The following is a 27,200-nucleotide window of genomic DNA, read 5'->3' as shown; positions in this document are numbered from 1 at the left end:
GAGAAATGAAGATTGTTTTTACTTGAATTTTTGTACAATTAACTTACACCCGAAGTAGAATTGCAGCAGGACTGCGGGTAACGGATTGACTGGTGGTCATCAGCTGATCGACTGCCGTCGGAAGATGGCAATTGCGACGGGGGCGGAAAACATTATTACGAGAAAAGGGTTTTCAGTTGACATTTTGTGGTTACAATAAAATTAAGTTTGTCGTAGAGTATTTTTGTTTGATATATATATTTGTGAGGCAACTCGTTTCAGCTCATTGATACATAAAAACATATTCTTTTTCAGTGTATTGAAACTGTGTGGGTTTTCTTGTGCAAATCGAATATTATTTGCCTGCTGTTTGCTCGTAAAAAAATTGTTATCAAATGATCAGAAAAGCAAACCCTGAGCCTTCAACGAGTCGGAGAAATTATAAATTAATCTAACTATTTTCCCGATGTATAAATAACCGATGCCAAGCAATCCGTCGTTTGTGCAATTTCATGCTCTTAAATGTTTTAATTTTGCTAATGTGCAGTCGTCAACCCATTTCTCGATGTCCGCTCCGATTCTGAACAAGGTGTAAGCTTTTTACACAAGCCACTGTGTGTGGTGAAAAACTATGCTACACTTAAGACCCGTCTATATACAATTTTCGTTTCCTTTTGGTGGTCGCTTCGTTTTGATGCAACGGGAGAGTTCGATGCTTGACACAATGACCGCTTCAGTCATTGTCTTTCGATTTTGTTAAAAGCTTTGTTAAGTGACATTTCACACGCAATTATACTAGTAGCAATATTTTACAGATTTGAGCTAAAAAGAATATTATTATATTGAGAAACTAATGAAACTGGTGCCCGCCGTAGCCGATTGTGTTGGTGCGTGACTACCATTCGGAATTCACAGAGAGAACGTTGGTTCGAATCTCGGTGAAAACACCAAAATTAAGAAAAACATTTTTCTAATAGCGGTCGCCCCTCGGTAGGCAATGGCAAACCTCCGAGTGTATTTCTACCATGAAAAAGCTCCTCATAAAATATCTGCCGTTCGGAATCGGCTTGAAACTGTAGGTCTCTCCATTTGTGGAACAACATCAAAACGCACACCACAAATAGGAGGAGGAGCTCGGCCAAACACACAAAAAGGGTGTACGGCCAATTATATTTATATAATTTTTATTTATTTATTTATTTAATTATAATGGTATAAAAAAATTGTATGTGTAATCCCCTCCATTCGTAGAACAGCATCGAGATCCACACCACAAATAGTAAGAGAAGCTCGGCCCAGCTCCTAATTAAGGGTGTAAGAGCCAATTATATATATATATATAAATGGCTCTTATATACATATGTATAAATATATATGCTATATATATATACATATACCATTTTTGTAAGAAATACTGATTTATATATGATTGTACGCAGAGCTTAATCCCCTTTATATTTTCTGAAATTGGAAGAAGTTATGCGTAGTCATGCGAATTGGACCTTAGGTAAATATGCATAATATAGTAAATACAATTTTTTATTTACAATAAAAACAAAATGCAGTTTTTCACCTATTTATATCAAATGTTATACCTACTTATATTTAAATCCGGTAAAAATTTTTTTAATAATATTATTTGTTTACATCTGATGATCGTCGATGCATGCAAAAATATGCGATATACATACCTGTCTGACGCTTTGACGTTCGCGGTGCCCAACTTTGGTTATGGGGGATGCTTATGTAATTTTGGTTTTCACAGTCAGCTTTCGAAGCGATGCCAACGCAACAAAATAATTGTATGTAGACGGACCTTTAATTTCACTACTTGGAAATTTAACATCATAAATGACTTTCACCACACGTTTGTACAAATTTGATTGTAAAGTAAAGATACACCAAAATCGCTGCATTGATTGTGATTCGATGTCCGCGGTAGTAAAGTATGATAATAATCGTCTGAAAACCTGATAATATTATAAGTCACAGTTGTTTGTTATTAGAACGTAGAACGTTGAGATTCCTAATTTGGATACTGTTTGCTATATTGAAAGGCAGACGGATAAAAGGTGTGTTTACAAGTTTTCTATGCTAAAATGAAAAAGTTTGGTAAATTAAGTGACGATTGGTAATTTTGGCATCGGACAGCGAGATTTGAATCGCTTTGAATGAAAGGTCTTAGGTGAGCTGCACTGAGAGTAATATGGAATTTGAGCTAATTCATTTCCGAGTGAAATTGGCTGGTCCTGGGCTAAACTTTCCAGTATGAACACAAAGTATTTTATTTTTGTTGGGAGGTGGATAGAGCTTGTCTTCGTCTACAACCCTCATATTAAAGAACACCGTACTATTTACAGAAGTCCTAACCTACTAGGATCTATATACATATATCCTTAGGGAACCTCCAGAAAAAGAAAAGAAATAACGTTGAGAACTGTATAACGCAATTGGTAACCCAACATGCATTTAATCAGGATTTTATAATTCATAACAGATGAACTTTTAAACTAGAAAGTGTTTGTGTTTTTTGAAAACACCTCGAAAACAGTGAAGAGAAAACTTTAGAATGAAGCCCTCCAAATAATCAAATTTCATATGCAGACAATAAAAACTACAAAAAATATTAAAAATTAAACAAAAAGAAGATTCGCGTTTTTTTGTTCAAAATTTTCACTAATTATTAAAATATTCTAATAAAAATGCTTATGTAAATCTTGACAATTAATGCCGGTGTCGTCTGAGATGCATAACCCTCAATCAAGAGAATTACCCTTTCTGTTACCGCAGTATTACAGAACATAATTCGTTCTCTTACTGCAGTATTATGTGCTGGTTTTATCCGCCGCTTTCGTAATCATTTTTCTCCAATTTTTTTTTCTAAAATAAATAGTATTACAAAAACTTTTCGCTTTTTGTTGGCTGGGTGTTTTCTTGTGTCGTTTTATTCTTTTCACGATTTCGTTCTTTTGACTTCGTCCCTCACTTCTATTTCATTACAACTACTTAGAAGAACAGTTTTAATAATTGAATTAAGAAAAACATAGAGTATTATTTAGTAGCAAAGCTTTAAATGAAGTGAAGATTCTTTATAAGTGAATTTTGTTCCTGTTCGGTGTTTGTATTAAAGTAAAAAAAAGTGTAATAAGAAGTTTCTTAAAACGTATGCAAAAATAAGAATGCTTACCGTTAAATTTTCATATTAGTTCTTAATGGTAATTTGTAAAAAATACTGTTATACAAAAGGCTATATATTGACCATATTTCTGTGCAATAGTTTTTAAATTAGGTCCACGCACTTGGACATTATAAGCAAACTTTTGGAAAACCAATATCAAAAATTGTACCATTAGAAAAGCTTTTTGTCTTATAAGACATTCCATTCATGTTTATGAATCGAATATTTGGAATGTCCGTTTCAACTCTCCAAAAAGCATAATGCCAGGAAACAGAATTTAATTTATGACTTCATCTTTGTTTAAATTTTTCTATCATTCTAATAAATTTCTTTATATAATTTGTCTTACAGTTAATAGTGTGATCCATTAACGAAAATTACGCGTGTAAACAAGTGGCATAACAATATAAATGTCAAGTATAATTTTATATATTCAGCAATGAACACTGCGTCAAGGGCAGTTTCGAAGCTACTTATAAGTCAAACGAAATCATTGGAGACATTTGATATAACATCGCCTTTGGTTGAGATTTCATCAAATACTGCAACAATTGAGTCAATTACAGTAGAGAGATCTTCCAAATCTTCTTCGCCATTTAAAGATTCTTCAAAGTTCTCACCAAAGTCTGAAGTAAAAATATCATCCTCAGAAATTGCCTCTGCTATTAATTGTGTTGGGAGTACCATTATCGGTGATTCGAATACAAACAATTTGGCGAACTCTCGCATTCTATCTGGAAAGATATCGCCAATAGACAGCCCCGTACTTCCATTTCTGAGTGAAACATATCAAAATAAGCAGCAAGAGATTCAAAAAAAAGATAACATATTGAAAAATCATTGTGAGAGTATGTTATCAACGTCAGGAAATAATAACAAGAAACCTTCGGGGCCGACTCCTACAGGAGGAACTGCATCGTCACCGACTAACAATAATAAAAGTATCAAATGTGAGCCTTATTCGACACTATCGCCACTTAATGGTAAGTTCCTATCTTATATCGACTTGTGACGTATAAATAAGTAATGGTATAGTAATTTTTTGGGTGGTGTTTAACCGAATAGGTTTGTGAGTGACTATCATTCGGTAGGGCTCGGGCTCGAAACCCACTGCGAGCATGAAACAACAAATGATTAAAAAAAGTTTTATTCTAATAGTGGTCGCCCCTTGGCAGGCAATGGCAAACCTCCGACTAAATTTCCGCTATAAAAAATTCCTCGTAAAAAACTACTTGCCGTGCGGTGGCGGCTTAGGCTGTAGGTAGTTTGTGGAACAAAATAAAGACTCCCTCCACAAATTGGAGGAGGAGCTCGGCGAAGCAACCAAGAAATATCATATCATATCCCGCATGCACTAATGATGAACTGTTGCAAACACATTTTCTTGTACTGATCACGTGTTCTTAGAAATCGAACATTTAGTTTATCGATAAAAAATAAGGGAAGACATGGTAAGTACACTTAAGGAGCCAAAACAGGATGGCAAAACAATTGACTTTTCCATTTATATCCAATATTATTTACTTTTAAAATAATAAACGCAATTAACTAAAAAAAAGGTGGGAAATTGCATCTGCGTCTTAATAGTTAATTGCTGATTCTTGTTGTAGCAACTTACTAAACCCTTTCAGGGCGATGTAGTTACCGGTCGTTTTCGTCCAACCATCTAACGGTGTACCAAGAAAACGTGCTGTTTCCACAGGTTGAGTCCAGAGGGAGAGGGGTGCTGGTCAGTAGGTTTGCAAGTGGGCCAAAGTTACGCGGGTCTCGCCGGGTAGCTGAAGCTCTTCACCTGCCATAGGACTCCCATGACCTCATTCAGAGAGTTTAGTAAAATGGTAAGTGTCTCCCGATGAATGTCGTTAGTCCAATAATTATTAATGTGTGGCTGCGGACGTGTTACCTTCCGAAGCACCCAGGGAGAAACTGCTTGCAGCATTTTATTGTGCTCCCTGACCGGAAGCATTGATGCCTCATTGTGTATGTGTTACAGGGTGGACATCAGAAGGTATCCTGTAGCTGTCTTGATTGCAGAATTTTGACATGTCTGCAGCTTTATCCACTGGGAATCACTTGTGCCAGGCGACTAGACAGGCGCAACATAATTAAAAACCGGCTGGCCGAATGCTTTAAATTTCGCTAGCAACATTTCTTTGCCTTTGCCCCAAGTGCTACCGGCGAGTGATTTGAGGACCTTGTTGCTACTTTAGTGGCAATTGCTGTTGGGTGCGCAGAGAAGGAGAGCAAACTGTCGAAGGTGACACCCAAGCTTTTGGGCTTGTTTACTGTCGGTATTAGTGTGTGTCGACTTTCACTTTGAGTTTCAGTTTGACCTCTTTTGTCCTCGCAGTGAAAAAGTAAGAAAAGTTGGTGAGGTAAACATTCACTTCGGCGCACTGGCCGTCAATGTCATTGTCCGACACCAATATTGTGCAGCGTAGGAGACCCTAGAGACTCCCATTCCCATGGCAGCCGGGTCTACGTTACCGGAATGACTCAGGTTTTTCCCGTCCAAGGGCTGCCGCCCCAGTAAACTAGCCCTGTCTAGCGAAACAGCATATCACCCCACCCCTTACGTCACAGGAGCAACTTCTCGCAGCAGCCTTCCTCCAAATGCTTCCCCTCAGGGCTACAATTGAATCCAACCCTAGGCCAGAAGTATTCTATTGCTGCGTCTGCCATAAACGGCTCCATCCGAATTCCACCTTGGTTAGGTGCAGACCTGTTCAGGTCTTTCTGTTCAGGTCTTCAGGTGAGTGGCCAACGCGGTATGTGGCCTCGTGTTGCTCCCGCCAGCAGGCCCAACGAAAGCAACCCCACGCGTCCCTCACCCCCCCGAGTTACAACGACCTTACCTAGAAGCTTCATGATTCTACAATTCAACTGCAACGGACTCACGAGTAAGGTCGACGAGATAGTTGACTTCATGAGCCGACACAGTATCAAAATAGCTGCGGTTCAGGAAACCAAGCTGCACGCTAGGTCCTCTCTGATCACCAGATATGGCTATAACGTGCACAGACATGATCGCGAGCGAGACAATGGTGGTGGCCTGGCGTGTATATTCCACCTTGGCATTCAAGCCTGCCAAATGATCATAGGGGGCAGCAATTGGCAGAGCAAATAGACGATTCGACATTCAGCACTGTGAACGACGAAGCCCCCACCAGGGTAGTGGGCAATTGTAGCAGCTCGCCTGATCTAACAATAGCTAGCGCAGGTCTGATAAATAGCATAACGTGGCGACCTATGCTATCGCTTCCATCAGACCACTTGCCCATTATCGTCTCGATTGAGAGACCTGCCGACTTTGTTTCCGCGAACCACCGGTCCTATTTTAACTTTAAAAAAGCTAATTGGGCCGGCGTCACGGAATTCACGGCTTCATACAACGACAAGGTGGCCATCACCTTCAACGGTTGTACTTCGTCGGACCCAAAGAGATGCGCGAGCTATTTTAGCCGGCTTTTTATACTGCATCCTCCGGTCGACAGATCCAAGCGTCGTGCTACCAGGAGGCTGCACAAACTGACGAACGGCAGTGCGCCACATACTTTCTCCGGTGATGAGGTTCAGGGGGCCATCAACAAGTCGAAAACATCCAAAGCCATTGGCCCTGACGGACTAAACGCGCTGATGCTGAAGCACCTGGGACCTTTGGAAGTAAGATTTCTCACAAGGGTCTTCAATCTGTCCTTGGCCACTCTCATCATCCCTGAGGAATCCAACCAAGAGGAATCGTCCGATAACTCTCCTTTCCCCAGTAGTGAAGACACTTGAAGCTCTCCTACTCCCACTCTTCACGAAATACCTGGGCCCAGCCCAACATCAGCACGGCTTCCGACGAGTGCATAGCACCATTACTGCACTCACCGCCATAAACGCCCAGATAAACCGCGGGCTTAACCGAAACCCCCCGCTGCGAGAGGACTGTCCTAGTACCATTGAACCTGAAGAAAGGTTTCGACACAGTCAGCCATTCCACGCTACTAGATGATATTTATCAGTCACTCGTCAGTGATTTTTCGAGACCAAATATCAAAGCAGAGGAAGATAAAGCAAGGTGTACGGCAAGGTGGTGTCCTTTCACCCTTGCTGTTCAACTTCTACATCTCGAAGCTCCCCCAACCATCAGAGGGAGTCTCCCTGGTCTCATACGCGGATGACTGCACGATAATGGGGTCGGGCAATGACATTGATGGTCTCTGCTCCAAAGTGAACAACTACCTCACCGACCTTTCTCGCTTTTTCACTGCGAGGAATCGACAACTTTCCCCCGCTAAATCCACGGCGACCCTATTTACCTCCTGGAAAAAGGAGGTCAAACTGTCCCTCAGGGTAAAAGTGGATGACACACCCATTCCGACGGTAAACAATCCCAAAATTTTGGGTGTGACCTTTGACAGTTTGCCCTCCTTCTCGGCGCATACAACCGCAAGGTCCAAAATCGCAACAAGGTCCTTAAGTCGCTTACCAGCAGCACTTGGGGTAAAGACAAAGAACTGTTGCTCTCGACATTTAAGGCAATTGGTCGGCCGGTTCTAAACTATACTGCGCCTGGCTGGTCGCTTGGAACTAGTGACACGCAGACATGCCAAAATACTGCCATTCGGACAGCGACCGGTTGTCTCCTGATGTCCCCTATTCAACACCTTCACAACGAGGCACTAATGCTCCCTGTAATGGAGCACAGCAAACTGCTCAGCAAGCAGTTACTGCTGGGGTGCTACGGCAGGTTTCACCCTTGCAGACACCTGCTTGAGCCAGAGCCGCCTCCTAGGCGCGTCAGGAGGCACCTTTTAAACTATACCGACGAGATCCAGGACAAAACTGACAGAAATCTACTGGACCAGACAGTATTTAGACAGTCAATAAACGACATTCACCGGGAACCGTCACCACCTTCTTAAGTTCCCGCCCTGGGAATGCCGTAATCGGAGACCAACCATTGAAGATGAAGAGCTCCAGCTTCTCCGTGGGACACATGTAACACTGGCGCAACTATATATATTGTAGCAGGTTAAACTCCTTCTTATCCAGAATTGACCCCGACATACGAAACATATGTTCGGCAGGCAAAGACACTCCGCACGACACTAACCACCTCTTCAAATGCCCCGTTAAACCTACTCATCGAAGACCCCTCTCCCTCTGGACCCAACCCGTCGAAACAGCTTGTTTCGTGGGCCTACCCTTAGATGAGCTAGACGAAGACGACCGGTGATATGCCCGACACTGGCGGGGCTGCTATTACTGTTAACAAACAAACCAGCGAGAGTCCCTCTGGTGGCTGGGGAAACTTCGATATATGGATATAGAAGCTGAGAAGCAAGCGTGAAATGACACCACTCTTCGGAACCCTTTGCTTTGTCTTCCTCTGTTTAGAGATTTGGTCGCGAAAGATCACTGACGAGTGTCGACCACTTAGATAGTTAGCGAACCACCTCCTCAGCCCTGGCTGGAATGTCGACTGTATAATGTCATCGAGTAGTGTGGAATGGCTGACTGTGTCGAAAGCCTTCTTCAAGTCCAAAGCTACTAAGACAGTCCTCTCGCAGGGGCGGTTTTGGTTGATCCCGCGCTTATCTGTTATCGTCCGACAACAGTCGGTTGGCGGGTTTCCCAGGCTTCAGTAATTTTATTTTTATTTATTTAGTTTTTACGGTCTTAAAACCTAATTTATACATTTATATGCTTATATGCTAAATAGTACAATAATAATATTCCTATGTGTACAATAAAACAAATTATAGTTTACAATTATCAAGTTTTTACAGCGTAATTTATAGTTTAGCATAGTTAATGTAATACATATGACCACTGCTTGTAAAGGAAGGGTCTAGTTTCTATCTAATCGGCAACGTTTTACAGTGATTAAATAGCAGCCTCTTAAAAGTGCTCATGTTAAGAGAATTTTTAATTTGAGTTGGTAGCTCGTTAAAACATATTAATCCTTTAAAAAGGGGTTTCCAATAAAATCTGTTACAGGTGAATGGATTGCGCTGTCGAGAGATGATTAACGATTTTTTATGGCCTGAATTGGATGGGATTGATCTGGACAACGTTTATTTTCAACAAGACGGCGCAACGAAACTATAGATCTTTTAAGGGAAAAGTTTCCGGACTGTGTTATCTCTCGAAGAGGTGATCACAATTGGCCACCGAGATTTTGTGAGTCAACACCTTGTGACTTTTTTCTTTGGGGTCACGTGAACGAGAAGGTCTACGCCAATAGCCCAGAGTCGATTCAAGACCACAAATATGGAATTCGTGAGGCTATCGAGGACATAGGTCAGCCACTTTGCAATTCGGTTATGGAAAATTTCATGAAAAGGGTAATGTCCTGTAAGCGTGATCGTGCTGGTCATTTGCCTGATGTTATTTTCCACTATTAACGGCATACCTTCCTCTTTATAATGAAATAAACATCCGATCATTTATATTAAAAAATAAAATTTTTCTTTGAATATCAAAATAACACCTCTTATTAGATAACCCTATAGAATATATTTTTCTTATCAACTTCTATTCTAAACAGTGGTAGTCTAAAACTATTACTTTCCCTGAGTATATGAATGGATTTCGTGTATGTATCTAAGATTATCGCTCAGATAATACGGTAACTTGCCCTGGTTTATATTAAAAACGAACTTCATGGCGTGATAAAATATTTGCTGTTTCACGCTCAGCCATTTCAAGTTTCTGATCATTTCTTGTATGGGTGTATCATAACGCTTATTCGAAATGAATCGCAGCTCTCTGTGGAGTTTCTCAACTTATGTGTCGCTAGCCATGATAAAAATTGTTGAACAGTATATAAAATGCGGCTCAACTATTGATCTATAAACCAAAATTGTATACCTCTTTCCTTTATACCTTTCGTTCCCACTACAGTTGGTTCTAAGTTACCGGAACGACCCGGATTTATATCCGGCCAAGGACTGCCACCTCAGCAGCATTCCCCATATATGTATGGGGAATGTTTATGCTGCTACAACAACAACAACAACCTCTTTCCTATGTACTTGCATGATCTTTTCACGAGTCCGATTTTTTTCGCAATCTTATTAACTGTATATTCAACGTGCTCTTCTTATTTTAACTTATTATCTATATAAATTCAAGATATTTAATTATCTTTTTGTAATCTTCTTGTATTTTTGTTACTGCTCTAGGCAGATTTCTATCGCTGACTGTTGAGAGAGTATCGTCAGCGAATAGATTTATCTTGCAAATTTCAATGCTGTATTTATATCATTAATGTTTATTTATTCATTCTTTGATCAATTAAAGTACAACTCAGATTACTAACACTAAAGCTTAAATATAATATTATATATGGTAAACAATACTGTGAGATACATTTATTTATTTATTTATTTAACAAACGCCAATCGGCAATATACATACAAATAAAAAGAGGGTACAGAAACAGAACTTATAGAGGGCTGGTATGTAATACAATGATAAAGAAAATGGGCCGGACGGTTCTTGAGAAAAATCTATAGGATGATATTTTTGGCATTTCGCAGAAAAGTATCGTAGGTTCCACCATAGAAGTCGAGAACACCATGAAGTGAGTTGACACTGATGGCTATTCTATTGCACGGGCCGTGATAGACGTAGCTTTTGTAAGTAGCGACTGTTTTCAGTAGACGACTATTCCTAAGTGTGAGACCAGCCGGGGCAAGCTCGAAGGAGCTGCGTACTTCCGGGGCATCAATAATACCATTTACCACTTTATAAAAGAACGCCAGATCAGTTATGCGACGGCGAGCCCGCAGACTGTTGATGTTGTACCGAATGTAGATAATATATCTTCTGTAGCTGAAGCGGTTGATGATGAATGTCGGAAGGCTAAGGTCTTGCAGAGCTTACGCTGCACTCTTTCAAGTCTAGTAATGCCTGCTTCAGTGTATGGAGACCAGATTATGGATCCGTACTCCAGTATTGGAAGAACTTGAGTTTTGAAAAGACAAATCAGGGAGTAGGGATTCTTGAAGTCCTTGCTATTCCTAGTTATAAAACCGAGTATCTTGAAAGCTCTCTGAGTTATTCCGTCTATATGCTTGTGGAAAGTTAGTTTTGTGTCAATCGTGACACCGAGGTCTTTGATGTCATCCACCTCCCTTATTTTATCACCATTGAGTGTGTACACTGCAGGTAAGGGAGTGCGCGATCTCGAGATGCACATCACTGCACACTTTTTAAAGTTGAGATCCAGTTTGTTCCTTGCACACCAGCCAGAGAGATTGTCGACGTCCTGTTGTAGTAGATGACCATCCAGCACACTAGTGATTGATCGATAAACTTTAAGATCGTCTGCAAAAAGTAGGTATTCCGAGTTGAAGTCGTTACCAATATCATTCACGAATATGCTGAAAAGAATCGGACCGAGGTGAGAACCTTGCGGAACACCCGAGTTAGCCACATATTCATCGGATAGGTGGCCATCCACTTTGACCTGCAGGTGCCTACCAGCTAGATATGACCTAAGCCAGTCTAACGCTTTGCCGCCGACGCCATATTTCCTGAGCTTGTATAGCAAGATGTCATGGTCAACTCGATCGAACGCTTTTCTGAAGTCAGTATAGATGCTATGAACACAGGTGTTGGTATTCAGTGAGTTCAGTAGATAGTTGGTGTAGGCGAAAAGGTTAGTTGACGTTGAACGGCTACTAATAAAACCATGCTGTCTTGTGGTAATGATTGGACCAAAAGCAGCAGAGAGTTTCGGTAGGATCAGCTTTTCAAAAAGTTTAGCCAAGGCCGACTGAATGCAGATTGGCCGATAATTCGTGACTGTATTCTTTGGACCTTCTTTATGAATGGGGCTGATGTACGAGAGTTTCCAGTCTGTAGGAAAAACACCACACTGCAGAGACGATTGGAAAATGTGTGTCAGCGGTTCACAGAGGCCATTGGCGCAGTTCTTAAGAAAGGCATTCGGTAGGCCATCAGGTCCCGCACCTTTACTAGGATCTACGGAGTTCAGCTGCTTGAAGACATTGTCAAAGGTAACCTCAAAGTCATTTAGGTTTACCGATTGCGTTGACATTAGTCAGAATTCAGAAAGTGTATCTCCAGATTAAGTTTTGATTTGAAAGCCTCTCGTGAGTTAGAGAATATATCCAAATTTTTGCATAATTGGTTAGACTGTTTTATACAATGTGCACGCGGTTCATTTCGACTAAAATTGGTCTTGTGATAAGGTAAATGGAACATATTGCTGAGTCTTAGGTTACTAGTGGGACAATTAAAAAGTATTAGCTCCAGCAAGAAGTGACATTTGATATCATTCGTAACTATGTCCCTTATAAACATTACCGATGAAATTTTTCTCCGCATTTCTAAAGTTGGCAAGACTAACAAAATACCTCTACTTCATATGCAGGCAAACTGCTAGGCCAACGAAGTGAATGAATAGCAAATCTAGTGAAACGTTTTTGAACCTTCTCAATTCTTAAAGATGAACCCATATAGAATGGATCCCAAATAATGCTGCAATATTCGACGTTTGATCTCTCAAGGGAAAAATACAAATTCCTCAGCGTAGAAATATTCTGGAACTCCCATGAATTCCTTATTACAAAGCCAAGCATAGATCTAGACTTGACAATTATAAAGTCTATATGTTAAGAAAACGACATTTTCGATGTAAATATGACCCCCAAGTCTTTCTTGTAATAATTTTTTTTCTGAATGACATGTGCTGGCAAACATTAAGAGGTAAGGAGTTATCATCACACCAAGCTTCCAATCTTGTTAAGTCTTCTTTAAGTCTTATGCAGTCAGTTACGTCCTCTATCCGACTGTAAATTTTCAGGTCATCTGCATAAATCAGACAACGTGATGTCTCGAAAACGTCTGGAATGTCATTAACAAACATTAAGAACAATAGTGGCCCAAGAGGCTACCTTTCGAAAAATCGGTGAATATAACATCGCAATCGGTGAATATAACATCGCATTGTTGGCCTGTTTCAAATTGGTTTAAGACATAATTTGCAAATAACCCTAAATTCGTAACAGTAGATCTACCCTTAACAAAGCCGTGCTGATTAGGCGATATGAGATTTGAAATTTGAAAAAAAATAAAATCATGAACTAGCTTTTCAAAGAGTTCAGGTATGCAAGAGATTTTGCAGATAGGGCGATAATCGGTATGATAAACGATTTTTTCCAATTATGTAAAAACTTACCAGAAGCTAGTGATTTATTGAAGATAATTGTTAATGGTTTTGCTAACGATGTAGCACAGTTTTTTAATAATATAGGAGGGAAGCCATCTTCTCCAGGAGTTGGGTAATTTGCCAAGGCCGAAAGGCTCCTGGGTACATCATTAGACAGTCGGTTCTACGTTACCGAAACGGCCCGGCTTTATATCCGGCGAAGGACTGTCACCCCAGCAGCATTCCCTGTATGTAAGTATGGGGAATGTTTATGCTGTTACAACAACAACAACAACAGCTGGAAACCATTATTTGTTCGTGAGCTGTTAAAAGAGGTATCTTCTATTCCGGTGTCGGGTTGACAAACATAAACTGATCGAAAAAAATCTGCAAAAAGGCTACTAATTTTTTGAATGTCCGACAACGTTTCCGCCAAATAATGCATTTTATCCAGAATTCCAGTGATTATCTTTTTACGGTTAATGAACTGCCAAAAAGATTTACAATTTTCTTTGATACCACTCGACTTTAGAAATGTAGTTCTGATATAAAAATTTGTTCAGAACATTGAATTCTTTTTGCAACCGATTGTTTTATTTTTAGATTTGCGGTATAGTTTGTATGCTTTGGTTTTTTGATTGTTAAGATTAATGAGCCTAGAATTATACCAGGCCGGTTTGGACTGATTTTTTGCAGATACTATAGGAACAAACATATGAATTGCCCTTTCTAATCTGTGATAGTTCGGATTTGTTTAAGACAGTTCCCCAATCTACCAAATCCAATGACCGCGATATCTGGTTGAAATTGGCGTTATAGAAGCTATAATTTATGCAATTATTAATAACTGATTTGATATAGCTTATATGTTTAAAACGTACACACAACGCTTTGTGGTGCATGGAGTTAGGAAGAGGGGCTGAAGAGAGGGACTCGACATCGGACTTTAGGTCATTCCTTATGAATACTAAATCCAGTAAGCGATTTATATCATTGTGTACTCTGTTAATCTGATAGAGGTTATATTCGGCAAAAATGTCAAGCACTTCACATTCTCTCTCGCTTGATACTCCATATGGTACTAATTTCTTAGAATCATCGTCGAAACACCAATTAACATTGGGTAAGTTAAAGTCACCCAAAATAATTATGTTTTGACTGTCAGTTAGACTATCCAGTATTGTACAACAATTATTTACATGCTTTTTATATAATTCAATTGGGCTTGAAGGCGGTATATAACTTACACTAATTTCGATTTTCCTAAATTAATTTTAATTAATATCTGGTCAACATCAAAAAATCCCTTGTCGGAACTCATATTTGGTGACAAAGTGATTTGTGTGAGTAGTCTCGAACTTACAACAACAAGTACGCCACCACCTGTCTTTACGAAATACATTATACAGTTGACAGTCAAATATTTCTGCAGTATAATGCCGTTCAGAAAGCCAAGTCTCTGTTAAAACTATGATATCATAGACAGATGAAGAGGAGAAAAACAACAATGGTAGCATTTTAGCATTCTGAAAATACAGTAAAAAATCTGCCGTATTTGATATCTTATTAACAGCGTCTTTTTGAAAATTCTTAAATGGACGCACTTTTATATTCTCTTGCCAAAGAGAAGCATCGAAAATCTTGTTATAATTTTTTTCAGACACACCAAGTTTAAACGATACTCTCTTTAGTCCTTTAAGTTCGACGTCTATCTTTACTAACATATAACAAGAAAGGTCGCTCTCATCAATCGCTGCATGGTTGTGTACATATTCAATTATGCTTTCAGTGGCCACTGTGTGGTTGAAATATGACAAATGTACCCACTTCATGGCTACAATTACATCCAGTTTACGGTTTGCATTGGAGCCAACAACAGTGTCTTTCGGTTTACGTTTTGGTTTTTTGTTCTTAGCACCAACAGTTGCAAACATTTCGTCTTTAACCGACTGCTGCTGTGAATCAGCAAGAGAAAGGTTATCCGACGGCACTGCTTGATTGCTTTGTGATAGCAACGACGTAAGCAGCGCTGGATAGTGCGTATTATGTTTTTGTGTTTCTGCTGTATTAGATATTTTAACATTAGGCGTAGCAGCGAGAGAGAGCTTATTAAAAACCTTAGCATTTCGTTCGATATTGACTGGAGAGTCGGCAGCGGCTGCAGCAGATGTAACATGAGAGGTAGATGGAGCAGAAGAGAAAGATGACGGTGTTGAGTTAGAAACAAGTACCCGATCCTTGTTCTTTGTTGTTGCAGAATTATTGTCGTGTAGTACATGTAAATTGTTGCGAGGGGCTTTTATATTATATCATTAGCCAAAGCAGGAATAGTAGCAGCGACATCGAGATCGCAAAGTTTGTGACGAACGGCTTTTACCTCAAACTGTAATTCTTCTACCTTTTTAATTAGATTTCTCTTGTCGGTTTGCAAAGAGCTAGTTACAGCTATCATTTTCTTCTGAGCATATCTAAGAGATCTAATTTCGTCGAAAACAGCTTGCAGGTTGATTTCTTGCTTGCTGCACTCCGCTGATGAATTTGAATGAGATGTTGGCGGTCCAAGAAATATTTTCATTAGTGTTGTCTGCATCTAGTGGCGGAGAAACTGAGCGAGGAGACAGTAGGACCGAATTACGGCGCGCTTTTGTGCATTGTTTACAACAATACTGCTTATTTATTTTCAGCAGGTACTCAATGTCAGCAGGCAATAAATTTTCACAAGTAAGATGATAAAATTCGCTGCACTTCACACTGAAGTTTTTGGTTTGGCTGCCCACGGTCAACCTTTTGACCGCATATGCATGGGATTATAGACAAAAAAGTGTCCAAGTGAGTAAAACGATAAGCAAAATCGAGTCACTGTCGCACGAACGATTAGGTATATTACCAATAAAACTTAATTTATTTATTTATTAATTAACGCGGGAGGTCCGAAAAACACGTCCGTTACGTACAATGTTATTGCGAAGAATATAATATAATATAAACATTAAAAAGTATGGGAGCTAGGACCGACCCCTGTGACAAGCCAAGTTCGACTCCTACCTTTCTTGACATATATGAGTCTATAAGCGTTTGTTGATTCCGATCTGACAAGAAACTACGGAACCATTCAAGTTCAGTGTTCTCCACACCAATATATTTAAATTTTTTAACATTACTTCCCGTTCAATCGTCTCGAAAGCTCTTTTAAGGTCAATAAATACTGCTACTACATTCAGTTTGGAATTGAGGTCTTCCTTCCACTGCGACAGTACCAAGTTAAGCGCAGTTTCGCATGAATGCTTTGCCCTGAAACCGGATTGCTCCTTTATGAAAATATTATTGGACTCAATATAGGGTATTAGTTGGTTTTTTAACACCGTTTCTAATATTTTTTCTAAGTTCTTTACTGGTACTATGGTGGAAGTTTTCTATTCCATAGGTACTGTTCTTGACCTAAGACTATTATTTACCAGTAAGGCGTAAAACTGACCCATATATTTCACTGAATCCTTAATTTCCCCTTCTGATAAAAAGTTATTTCCACCCAATTTTCTCTTTGATTTCCTAACAATAGGTATGAACGATATCTGTGCTTATTTCTTCAAATTTAAACGTAGTTGGAGGTTTTTCCTGCCTTATAAATTCATAACACCGCGTTACACACATTCTGTCCTATGAACCAAATATACTTTTTCGGAAAGGGGATAAAAAATAAAAATAAACGTGTATCGGCGATTTTCATGTACACGTCATAATTTTTTTTTTTGTATTTTATAACTTTAAACGAGCAATTCTTGTATGCATATCTGTATAGCCACACGATCTCAGGATTAGCTTAACGGATTTCAATGAAATTGGGCACACAGATAGTGTATCACATTTCTAGACTTTTCACCTAGGTGTTGCCACTGACAAAGTGACACAGGGTTGCCACCTGTTCGAAATGAAAAAAAAATTGCATGAGATATGCCGATGTGGGTATCAAAAGAAATGTATTTCACTCCGCATTACAATAGAGATATAAAACCCCGAATTTTTTTATTTATTTTATTATATTAAAATTAAAAATTGTTACATTAAAAATTTTAATGCTTTTAAAGAAACTTAAGCCTTTTATTTTTGCGTTTGTAAGCATTTGTGTCAGTATCGCGACAAATAGGCCAACAGTATTCGCCAAGCATATGCGTAATGTCTTGTCCTTTAAAGCGCTTTTCAATAGCCGCAATGTCCTGATGGAACCTTTCGCCATGTTCATCGCTACAAGCTCCTAAATCACCAGGGAACAATCAAAATGATTGTGAAGGAAATGGATCTTTAGCGACATTAATATGCCCATTTCGCCATATGCCGAAATAATTTCTGCAACAATATTTTTATAATTGTCAGCTCGTTTCTTGCCAAGAAACTGCTCAATAACGGCAACTGTGCCTTTCCATGCACGTTGTTCGATAGCATTCAATTTTGATGAAAATTCATAACTTGCAACTATTTTTTTTATCTGCGGGCCACTGAAAACACTTTAAATTATACACATCATTAAAAAAATAAAGTTACTAAAAGCCTTCGTAAAAAAAATACCAGCATGAATCTTTGCGTCACTCAGTTTCGGAAAAATATTGCGCAAATTTGTAATCGCGTCGCCCTTACGATCCAGTTTTTTAACAAAATTTGATACGATACCGAGCTTAATATGTAGTGATGGCAAAATGATTTGAGATGGCTGCACTAATGGTAGATTTTCTATACTTTCTACGCCTACTTTGTAGCATGTTCGCGGCTTTCACTTAGATTCAGTGTAATGCTGATCTCTTTTGCGATCTTCCCATGTACACAAAAAGCACTGGTGGGTTGGAAATACACGCTTAACACCCATGAGTAATCCGACCACTTTTAGATCGCAGCATATTTTCCAATTATGCTCTTGGTAGTTTATCAGCTGTAATATTAATTCCATGCCTTCGTGTGTTTCTTTGAGGTTGGTGGTATATGCGGTCGGGACAGCTGGATGTTTGTTACCGATATGAAGCAGCACTACTTTAAGGCTGTTGACCGATGCATCGATGAAAAGTCGCCACTCCTCTGAAATATGAGGGTAACCAATTTTTTCAAACATCGAATCAATATCACAACAATAAGCCAGGTTTTTTCCCGATCTTCGTGCAATTTAAAAAATTCGTCATATGGAATACTGCTACGTCGATCACGAGCGGCTGTTATTTTAAAATCAGCCGCCACTATATTCCACTGCTTAAAGCGTGATGCAAAGAGTTCGGCTGTTCTCTTTGACAAATTTCCTTCTCGTACAAGGTCATTGAAGTCGGCTTGCGTTACTAAAGGCGGCACTGCAGTTCCAAGTTCACTGGGTGTTGGTACAAATTCCGATACTTCTGGTTCCCCGCATCTCGCATTCGATGCAAGAGTTATCATCACACCAAGCTTCCAATCTTGTTAAGTCTTCTTTAAGTCTTATGCAGTCAGTTACGTCCTCTATCCGACTGTAAATTTTCAGGTCATCTGCATAAATCAGACAACGTGATGTCTCGAAAACGTCTGGAATGTCATTAACAAACATTAAGAACAATAGTGGCCCAAGAGGCTACCTTTCGAAAAATCGGTGAATATAACATCGCAATCGGTGAATATAACATCGCATTGTTGGCCTGTTTCAAATTGGTTTAAGACATAATTTGCAAATAACCCTAAATTCGTAACAGTAGATCTACCCTTAACAAAGCCGTGCTGATTAGGCGATATGAGATTTGAAATTTGAAAAAAAATAAAATCATGAACTAGCTTTTCAAAGAGTTCAGGTATGCAAGAGATTTTGCAGATAGGGCGATAATCGGTATGATAAACGATTTTTTCCAATTATGTAAAAACTTACCAGAAGCTAGTGATTTATTGAAGGTAATTGTTAATGGTTTTGCTAACGATGTAGCACAGTTTTTTAATAATATAGGAGGGAAGCCATCTTCTCCAGGAGTTGGGTAATTTGCCAAGGCCGAAAGGCTCCTGGGTACATCATTAGACAGTCGGTTCTACGTTACCGAAACGGCCCGGCTTTATATCCGGCCAAGGACTGTCACCCCAGCAGCATTCCCTGTATGTAAGTATGGGGAATGTTTATGCTGTTACAACAACAACAACAACAGCTGGAAACCATTATTTGTTCGTGAGCTGTTAAAAGAGGTATCTTCTATTCCGGTGTCGGGTTGACAAACATAAACTGATCGAAAAAAATCTGCAAAAAGGCTACTAATTTTTTGAATGTCCGACAACGTTTCCGCCAAATAATGCATTTTATCCAGAATTCCAGTGATTATCTTTTTACGGTTAATGAACTGCCAAAAAGATTTACAATTTTCTTTGATACCACTCGACTTTAGAAATGTAGTTCTGATATGAAAATTTGTTCAGAACATTGAATTCTTTTTGCAACCGATTGTTTTATTTTTAGATTTGCGGTATAGTTTGTATGCTTTGGTTTTTTGATTGTTAAGATTAATGAGCCTAGAATTATACCAGGCCGGTTTGGACTGATTTTTTGCAGATACTATAGGAACAAACATATGAATTGCCCTTTCTAATCTGTGATAGTTCGGATTTGTTTAAGACAGTTCCCCAATCTACCAAATCCAATGACCGCGATATCTGGTTGAAATTGGCGTTATAGAAGCTATAATTTATGCAATTATTAATAACTGATTTGATATAGCTTATATGTTTAAAACGTACACACAACGCTTTGTGGTGCGTGGAGTTAGGAAGAGGGGCTGAAGAGAGCGACTCGACATCGGACTTTAGGTCATTCCTTATGAATACTAAATCCAGTAAGCGATTTATATCATTGTGTACTCTGTTAATCTGGTAGAGGTTATATTCGGCAAAAATGTCAAGCACTTCACATTCTCTCTCGCTTGATACTCCATATGGTACTAATTTCTTAGAATCATCGTCGAAACACCAATTAACATTGGGTAAGTTAAAGTCACCCAAAATAATTATGTTTTGACTGTCAGTTAGACTATCCAGTATTGTACAACAATTATTTACATGCTTTTTATATAATTCAATTGGGCTTGAAGGCGGTATATAACTTACACTAATTTCGATTTTCCTAAATTAATTTTAATTAATATCTGGTCAACATCAAAAAATCCCTTGTCGGAACTCATATTTGGTGACAAAGTGATTTGTGTGAGTAGTCTCGAACTTACAGCAACAAGTACGCCACCACCTGTCTTTACGAAATACATTATACAGTTGACAGTCAAATATTTCTGCAGTATAATGCCGTTCAGAAAGCCAAGTCTCTGTTAAAACTATGATATCATAGACAGATGAAGAGGAGAAAAACAACAATGGTAGCATTTTAGCATTCTGAAAATATATCTTATTAACAGCGTCTTTTTGAAAATTCTTAAATGGACGCACTTTTATATTCTCTTGCCAAAGAGAAGCATCGAAAATCTTGTTATAATTTTTTTCAGACACACCAAGTTTAAACGATACTCTCTTTAGTCCTTTAAGTTCGACGTCTATCTTTACTAACATATAACAAGAAAGGTCGCTCTCATCAATCGCTGCATGGTTGTGTACATATTCAATTATGCTTTCAGTGGCCACTGTGTGGTTGAAATATGACAAATGTACCCACTTCATGGCTACAATTACATCCAGTTTACGGTTTGCATTGGAGCCAACAACAGTGTCTTTCGGTTTACGTTTTGGTTTTTTGTTCTTAGCACCAACAGTTGCAAACATTTCGTCTTTAACCGACTGCTGCTGTGAATCAGCAAGAGAAAGGTTATCCGACGGCACTGCTTGATTGCTTTGTGATAGCAACGACGTAAGCAGCGCTGGATAGTGCGTATTATGTTTTTGTGTTTCTGCTGTATTAGATATTTTAACATTAGGCGTAGCAGCGAGAGAGAGCTTATTAAAAACCTTAGCATTTCGTTCGATATTGACTGGAGAGTCGGCAGCGGCTGCAGCAGATGTAACATGAGAGGTAGATGGAGCAGAAGAGAAAGATGACGGTGTTGAGTTAGAAACAAGTACCCGATCCTTGTTCTTTGTTGTTGCAGAATTATTGTCGTGTAGTACATGTAAATTGTTGCGAGGGGCTTTTATATTATATCATTAGCCAAAGCAGGAATAGTAGCAGCGACATCGAGATCGCAAAGTTTGTGACGAACGGCTTTTACCTCAAACTGTAATTCTTCTACCTTTTTAATTAGATTTCTCTTGTCGGTTTGCAAAGAGCTAGTTACAGCTATCATTTTCTTCTGAGCATATCTAAGAGATCTAATTTCGTCGAAAACAGCTTGCAGGTTGATTTCTTGCTTGCTGCACTCCGCTGATGAATTTGAATGAGATGTTGGCGGTCCAAGAAATATTTTCATTAGTGTTGTCTGCATCTAGTGGCGGAGAAACTGAGCGAGGAGACAGTAGGACCGAATTACGGCGCGCTTTTGTGCATTGTTTACAACAATACTGCTTATTTATTTTCAGCAGGTACTCAATGTCAGCAGGCAATAAATTTTCACAAGTAAGATGATAAAATTCGCTGCACTTCACACTGAAGTTTTTGGTTTGGCTGCCCACGGTCAACCTTTTGACCGCATATGCATGGGATTATAGACAAAAAAAGTGTCCAAGTGAGTAAAACGATAAGCAAAATCGAGTCACTGTCGCACGAACGATTAGGTATATTACCAATAAAACTTAATTTATTTATTTATTAATTAACGCGGGAGGTCCGAAAAACACGTCCGTTACGTACAATGTTATTGCGAAGAATATAATATAATATAAACATTAAAAAGTATGGGAGCTAGGACCGACCCCTGTGACAAGCCAAGTTCGACTCCTACCTTTCTTGACATATATGAGTCTATAAGCGTTTGTTGATTCCGATCTGACAAGAAACTACGGAACCATTCAAGTTCAGTGTTCTCCACACCAATATATTTAAATTTTTTAACATTACTTTCCGTTCAATCGTCTCGAAAGCTCTTTTAAGGTCAATAAATACTGCTACTACATTCAGTTTGGAATTGAGGTCTTCCTTCCACTGCGACAGTACCAAGTTAAGCGCAGTTTCGCATGAATGCTTTGCCCTGAAACCGGATTGCTCCTTTATGAAAATATTATTGGACTCAATATAGGGTATTAGTTGGTTTTTTAACACCGTTTCTAATATTTTTTCTAAGTTCTTTACTGGTACTATGGTGGAAGTTTTCTATTCCATAGGTACTGTTCTTGACCTAAGACTATTATTTACCAGTAAGGCGTAAAACTGACCCATATATTTCACTGAATCCTTAATTTCCCCTTCTGATAAAAAGTTATTTCCACCCAATTTTCTCTTTGATTTCCTAACAATAGGTATGAACGATATCTGTGCTTATTTCTTCAAATTTAAACGTAGTTGGAGGTTTTTCCTGCCTTATAAATTCATAACACCGCGTTACACACATTCTGTCCTATGAACCAAATATACTTTTTCGGAAAGGGGATAAAAAATAAAAATAAACGTGTATCGGCGATTTTCATGTACACGTCATAATTTTTTTTTTTGTATTTTATAACTTTAAACGAGCAATTCTTGTATGCATATCTGTATAGCCACACGATCTCAGGATTAGCTTAACGGATTTCAATGAAATTGGGCACACAGATAGTGTATCACATTTCTAGACTTTTCACCTAGGTGTTGCCACTGACAAAGTGACACAGGGTTGCCACCTGTTCGAAATGAAAAAAAAATTGCATGAGATATGCCGATGTGGGTATCAAAAGAAATGTATTTCACTCCGCATTACAATAGAGATATAAAACCCCGAATTTTTTTATTTATTTTATTATATTAAAATTAAAAATTGTTACATTAAAAATTTTAATGCTTTTAAAGAAACTTAAGCCTTTTATTTTTGCGTTTGTAAGCATTTGTGTCAGTATCGCGACAAATAGGCCAACAGTATTCGCCAAGCATATGCGTAATGTCTTGTCCTTTAAAGCGCTTTTCAATAGCCGCAATGTCCTGATGGAACCTTTCGCCATGTTCATCGCTACAAGCTCCTAAATCACCAGGGAACAATCAAAATGATTGTGAAGGAAATGGATCTTTAGCGACATTAATATGCCCATTTCGCCATATGCCGAAATAATTTCTGCAACAATATTTTTATAATTGTCAGCTCGTTTCTTGCCAAGAAACTGCTCAATAACGGCAACTGTGCCTTTCCATGCACGTTGTTCGATAGCATTCAATTTTGATGAAAATTCATAACTTGCAACTATTTTTTTTATCTGCGGGCCACTGAAAACACTTTAAATTATACACATCATTAAAAAAATAAAGTTACTAAAAGCCTTCGTAAAAAAAATACCAGCATGAATCTTTGCGTCACTCAGTTTCGGAAAAATATTGCGCAAATTTGTAATCGCGTCGCCCTTACGATCCAGTTTTTTAACAAAATTTGATACGATACCGAGCTTAATATGTAGTGATGGCAAAATGATTTGAGATGGCTGCACTAATGGTAGATTTTCTATACTTTCTACGCCTACTTTGTAGCATGTTCGCGGCTTTCACTTAGATTCAGTGTAATGCTGATCTCTTTTGCGACCTTCCCATGTACACAAAAAGCACTGGTGGGTTGGAAATACACGCTTAACACCCATGAGTAATCCGACCACTTTTAGATCGCAGCATATTTTCCAATTATGCTCTTGGTAGTTTATCAGCTGTAATATGAATTCCATGCCTTCGTGTGTTTCTTTGAGGTTGGTGGTATATGCGATCGGGACAGCTGGATGTTTGTTACCGATATGAAGCAGCACTACTTTAAGGCTGTTGACCGATGCATCGATGAAAAGTCGCCACTCCTCTGAAATATGAGGGTAACCAATTTTTTCAAACATCGAATCAATATCACAACAATAAGCCAGGTTTTTTCCCGATCTTCGTGCAATTTAAAAAATTCGTCATATGGAATACTGCTACGTCGATCACGAGCGGCTGTTATTTTAAAATCAGCCGCCACTATATTCCACTGCTTAAAGCGTGATGCAAAGAGTTCGGCTGTTCTCTTTGACAAATTTCCTTCTCGTACAAGGTCATTGAAGCCGGCTTGCGTTACTAAAGGCGGCACTGCAGTTCCAAGTTCACTGGGTGTTGGTACAAATTCCGATACTTCTGGTTCCCCGCATCTCGCATTCGATGCAAGAGTTATCATCACACCAAGCTTCCAATCTTGTTAAGTCTTCTTTAAGTCTTATGCAGTCAGTTACGTCCTCTATCCGACTGTAAATTTTCAGGTCATCTGCATAAATCAGACAACGTGATGTCTCGAAAACGTCTGGAATGTCATTAACAAACATTAAGAACAATAGTGGCCCAAGAGGCTACCTTTCGAAAAATCGGTGAATATAACATCGCAATCGGTGAATATAACATCGCATTGTTGGCCTGTTTCAAATTGGTTTAAGACATAATTTGCAAATAACCCTAAATTCGTAACAGTAGATCTACCCTTAACAAATCCGTGCTGATTAGGCGATATGAGATTTGAAATTTGAAAAAAAATAAAATCATGAACTAGCTTTTCAAAGAGTTCAGGTATGCAAGAGATTTTGCAGATAGGGCGATAATCGGTATGATAAACGATTTTTTCCAATTATGTAAAAACTTACCAGAAGCTAGTGATTTATTGAAGATAATTGTTAATGGTTTTGCTAACGATGTAGCACAGTTTTTTAATAATATAGGAGGGAAGCCATCTTCTCCAGGAGTTGGGTAATTTGCCAAGGCCGAAAGGCTCCTGGGTACATCATTAGACAGTCGGTTCTACGTTACCGAAACGGCCCGGCTTTATATCCGGCCAAGGACTGTCACCCCAGCAGCATTCCCTGTATGTAAGTATGGGGAATGTTTATGCTGCTACAACAACAACAACAACAGCTGGAAACCATTATTTGTTCGTGAGCTGTTAAAAGAGGTATCTTCTATTCCGGTGTCGGGTTGACAAACATAAACTGATCGAAAAAAATCTGCAAAAAGGCTACTAATTTTTTGAATGTCCGACAACGTTTCCGCCAAATAATGCATTTTATCCAGAATTCCAGTGATTATCTTTTTACGGTTAATGAACTGCCAAAAAGATTTACAATTTTCTTTGATACCACTCGACTTTAGAAATGTAGTTCTGATATAAAAATTTGTTCAGAACATTGAATTCTTTTTGCAACCGATTGTTTTATTTTTAGATTTGCGGTATAGTTTGTATGCTTTGGTTTTTTGATTGTTAAGATTAATGAGCCTAGAATTATACCAGGCCGGTTTGGACTGATTTTTTGCAGATACTATAGGAACAAACATATGAATTGCCCTTTCTAATCTGTGATAGTTCGGATTTGTTTAAGACAGTTCCCCAATCTACCAAATCCAATGACCGCGATATCTGGTTGAAATTGGCGTTATAGAAGCTATAATTTATGCAATTATTAATAACTGATTTGATATAGCTTATATGTTTAAAACGTACACACAACGCTTTGTGGTGCATGGAGTTAGGAAGAGGGGCTGAAGAGAGGGACTCGACATCGGACTTTAGGTCATTCCTTATGAATACTAAATCCAGTAAGCGATTTATATCATTGTGTACTCTGTTAATCTGGTAGAGGTTATATTCGGCAAAAATGTCAAGCACTTCACATTCTCTCTCGCTTGATACTCCATATGGTACTAATTTCTTAGAATCATCGTCGAAACACCAATTAACATTGGGTAAGTTAAAGTCACCCAAAATAATTATGTTTTGACTGTCAGTTAGACTATCCAGTATTGTACAACAATTATTTACATGCTTTTTATATAATTCAATTGGGCTTGAAGGCGGTATATAACTTACACTAATTTCGATTTTCCTAAATTAATTTTAATTAATATCTGGTCAACATCAAAAAATCCCTTGTCGGAACTCATATTTGGTGACAAAGTGATTTGTGTGAGTAGTCTCGAACTTACAGCAACAAGTACGCCACCACCTGTCTTTACGAAATACATTATACAGTTGACAGTCAAATATTTCTGCAGTATAATGCCGTTCAGAAAGCCAAGTCTCTGTTAAAACTATGATATCATAGACAGATGAAGAGGAGAAAAACAACAATGGTAGCATTTTAGCATTCTGAAAATACAGTAAAAAATCTGCCGTATTTGATATCTTATTAACAGCGTCTTTTTGAAAATTCTTAAATGGACGCACTTTTATATTCTCTTGCCAAAGAGAAGCATCGAAAATCTTGTTATAATTTTTTTCAGACACACCAAGTTTAAACGATACTCTCTTTAGTCCTTTAAGTTCGACGTCTACCTTTACTAACATATAACAAGAAAGGTCGCTCTCATCAATCGCTGCATGTTTGTGTACATATTCAATTATGCTTTCAGTGGCCACTGTGTGGTTGAAATATGACAAATGTACCCACTTCATGGCTACAATTACATCCAGTTTACGGTTTGCATTGGAGCCAACAACAGTGTCTTTCGGTTTACGTTTTGGTTTTTTGTTCTTAGCACCAACAGTTGCAAACATTTCGTCTTTAACCGACTGCTGCTGTGAATCAGCAAGAGAAAGGTTATCCGACGGCACTGCTTGATTGCTTTGTGATAGCAACGACGTAAGCAGCGCTGGTTAGTGCGTATTATGTTTTTGTGTTTCTGCTGTATTAGATATTTTAACATTAGGCGTAGCAGCGAGAGAGAGCTTATTAAAAACCTTAGCATTTCGTTCGATATTGACTGGAGAGTCGGCAGCGGCTGCAGCAGATGTAACATGAGAGGTAGATGGAGCAGAAGAGAAAGATGACGGTGTTGAG

The 27,200-nt window shown here is 38.7% G+C and overlaps 1 protein-coding gene across 3 annotated transcripts in view; it reads left to right on the top strand.

The window, feature by feature from the left end:
* Positions 1-1,829: 1,829 nt before the first annotated feature.
* The window catches only part of LOC129249766 (protein BCL9 homolog), a 74,675-nt gene continuing 49,304 nt past the window's right edge, over positions 1,830-27,200 (top strand). For 2 of the 3 annotated variants that reach the window (XM_054889393.1, XM_054889391.1), the window contains exons 1-2: positions 1,830-2,051; positions 3,509-4,140. In XM_054889393.1, coding sequence (XP_054745368.1) covers positions 3,597-4,140 — 544 coding nt within the window. In that variant the 5' untranslated portion in view covers positions 1,830-2,051; positions 3,509-3,596. Of the gene's footprint in view, positions 2,165-3,508; positions 4,141-27,200 lie in introns of all 3 variants that reach the window. The other variant, XM_054889392.1, reaches the window with a different exon arrangement.

The sequence above is a fragment of the Anastrepha obliqua genome, chromosome 6 (assembly GCF_027943255.1).
Source record: "Anastrepha obliqua isolate idAnaObli1 chromosome 6, idAnaObli1_1.0, whole genome shotgun sequence".
NCBI lineage: Eukaryota > Metazoa > Arthropoda > Insecta > Diptera > Tephritidae > Anastrepha > Anastrepha obliqua.
Note: the sequence above shows the minus strand (reverse complement) of the source record. Positions and strands in the feature narration are given on the sequence as shown.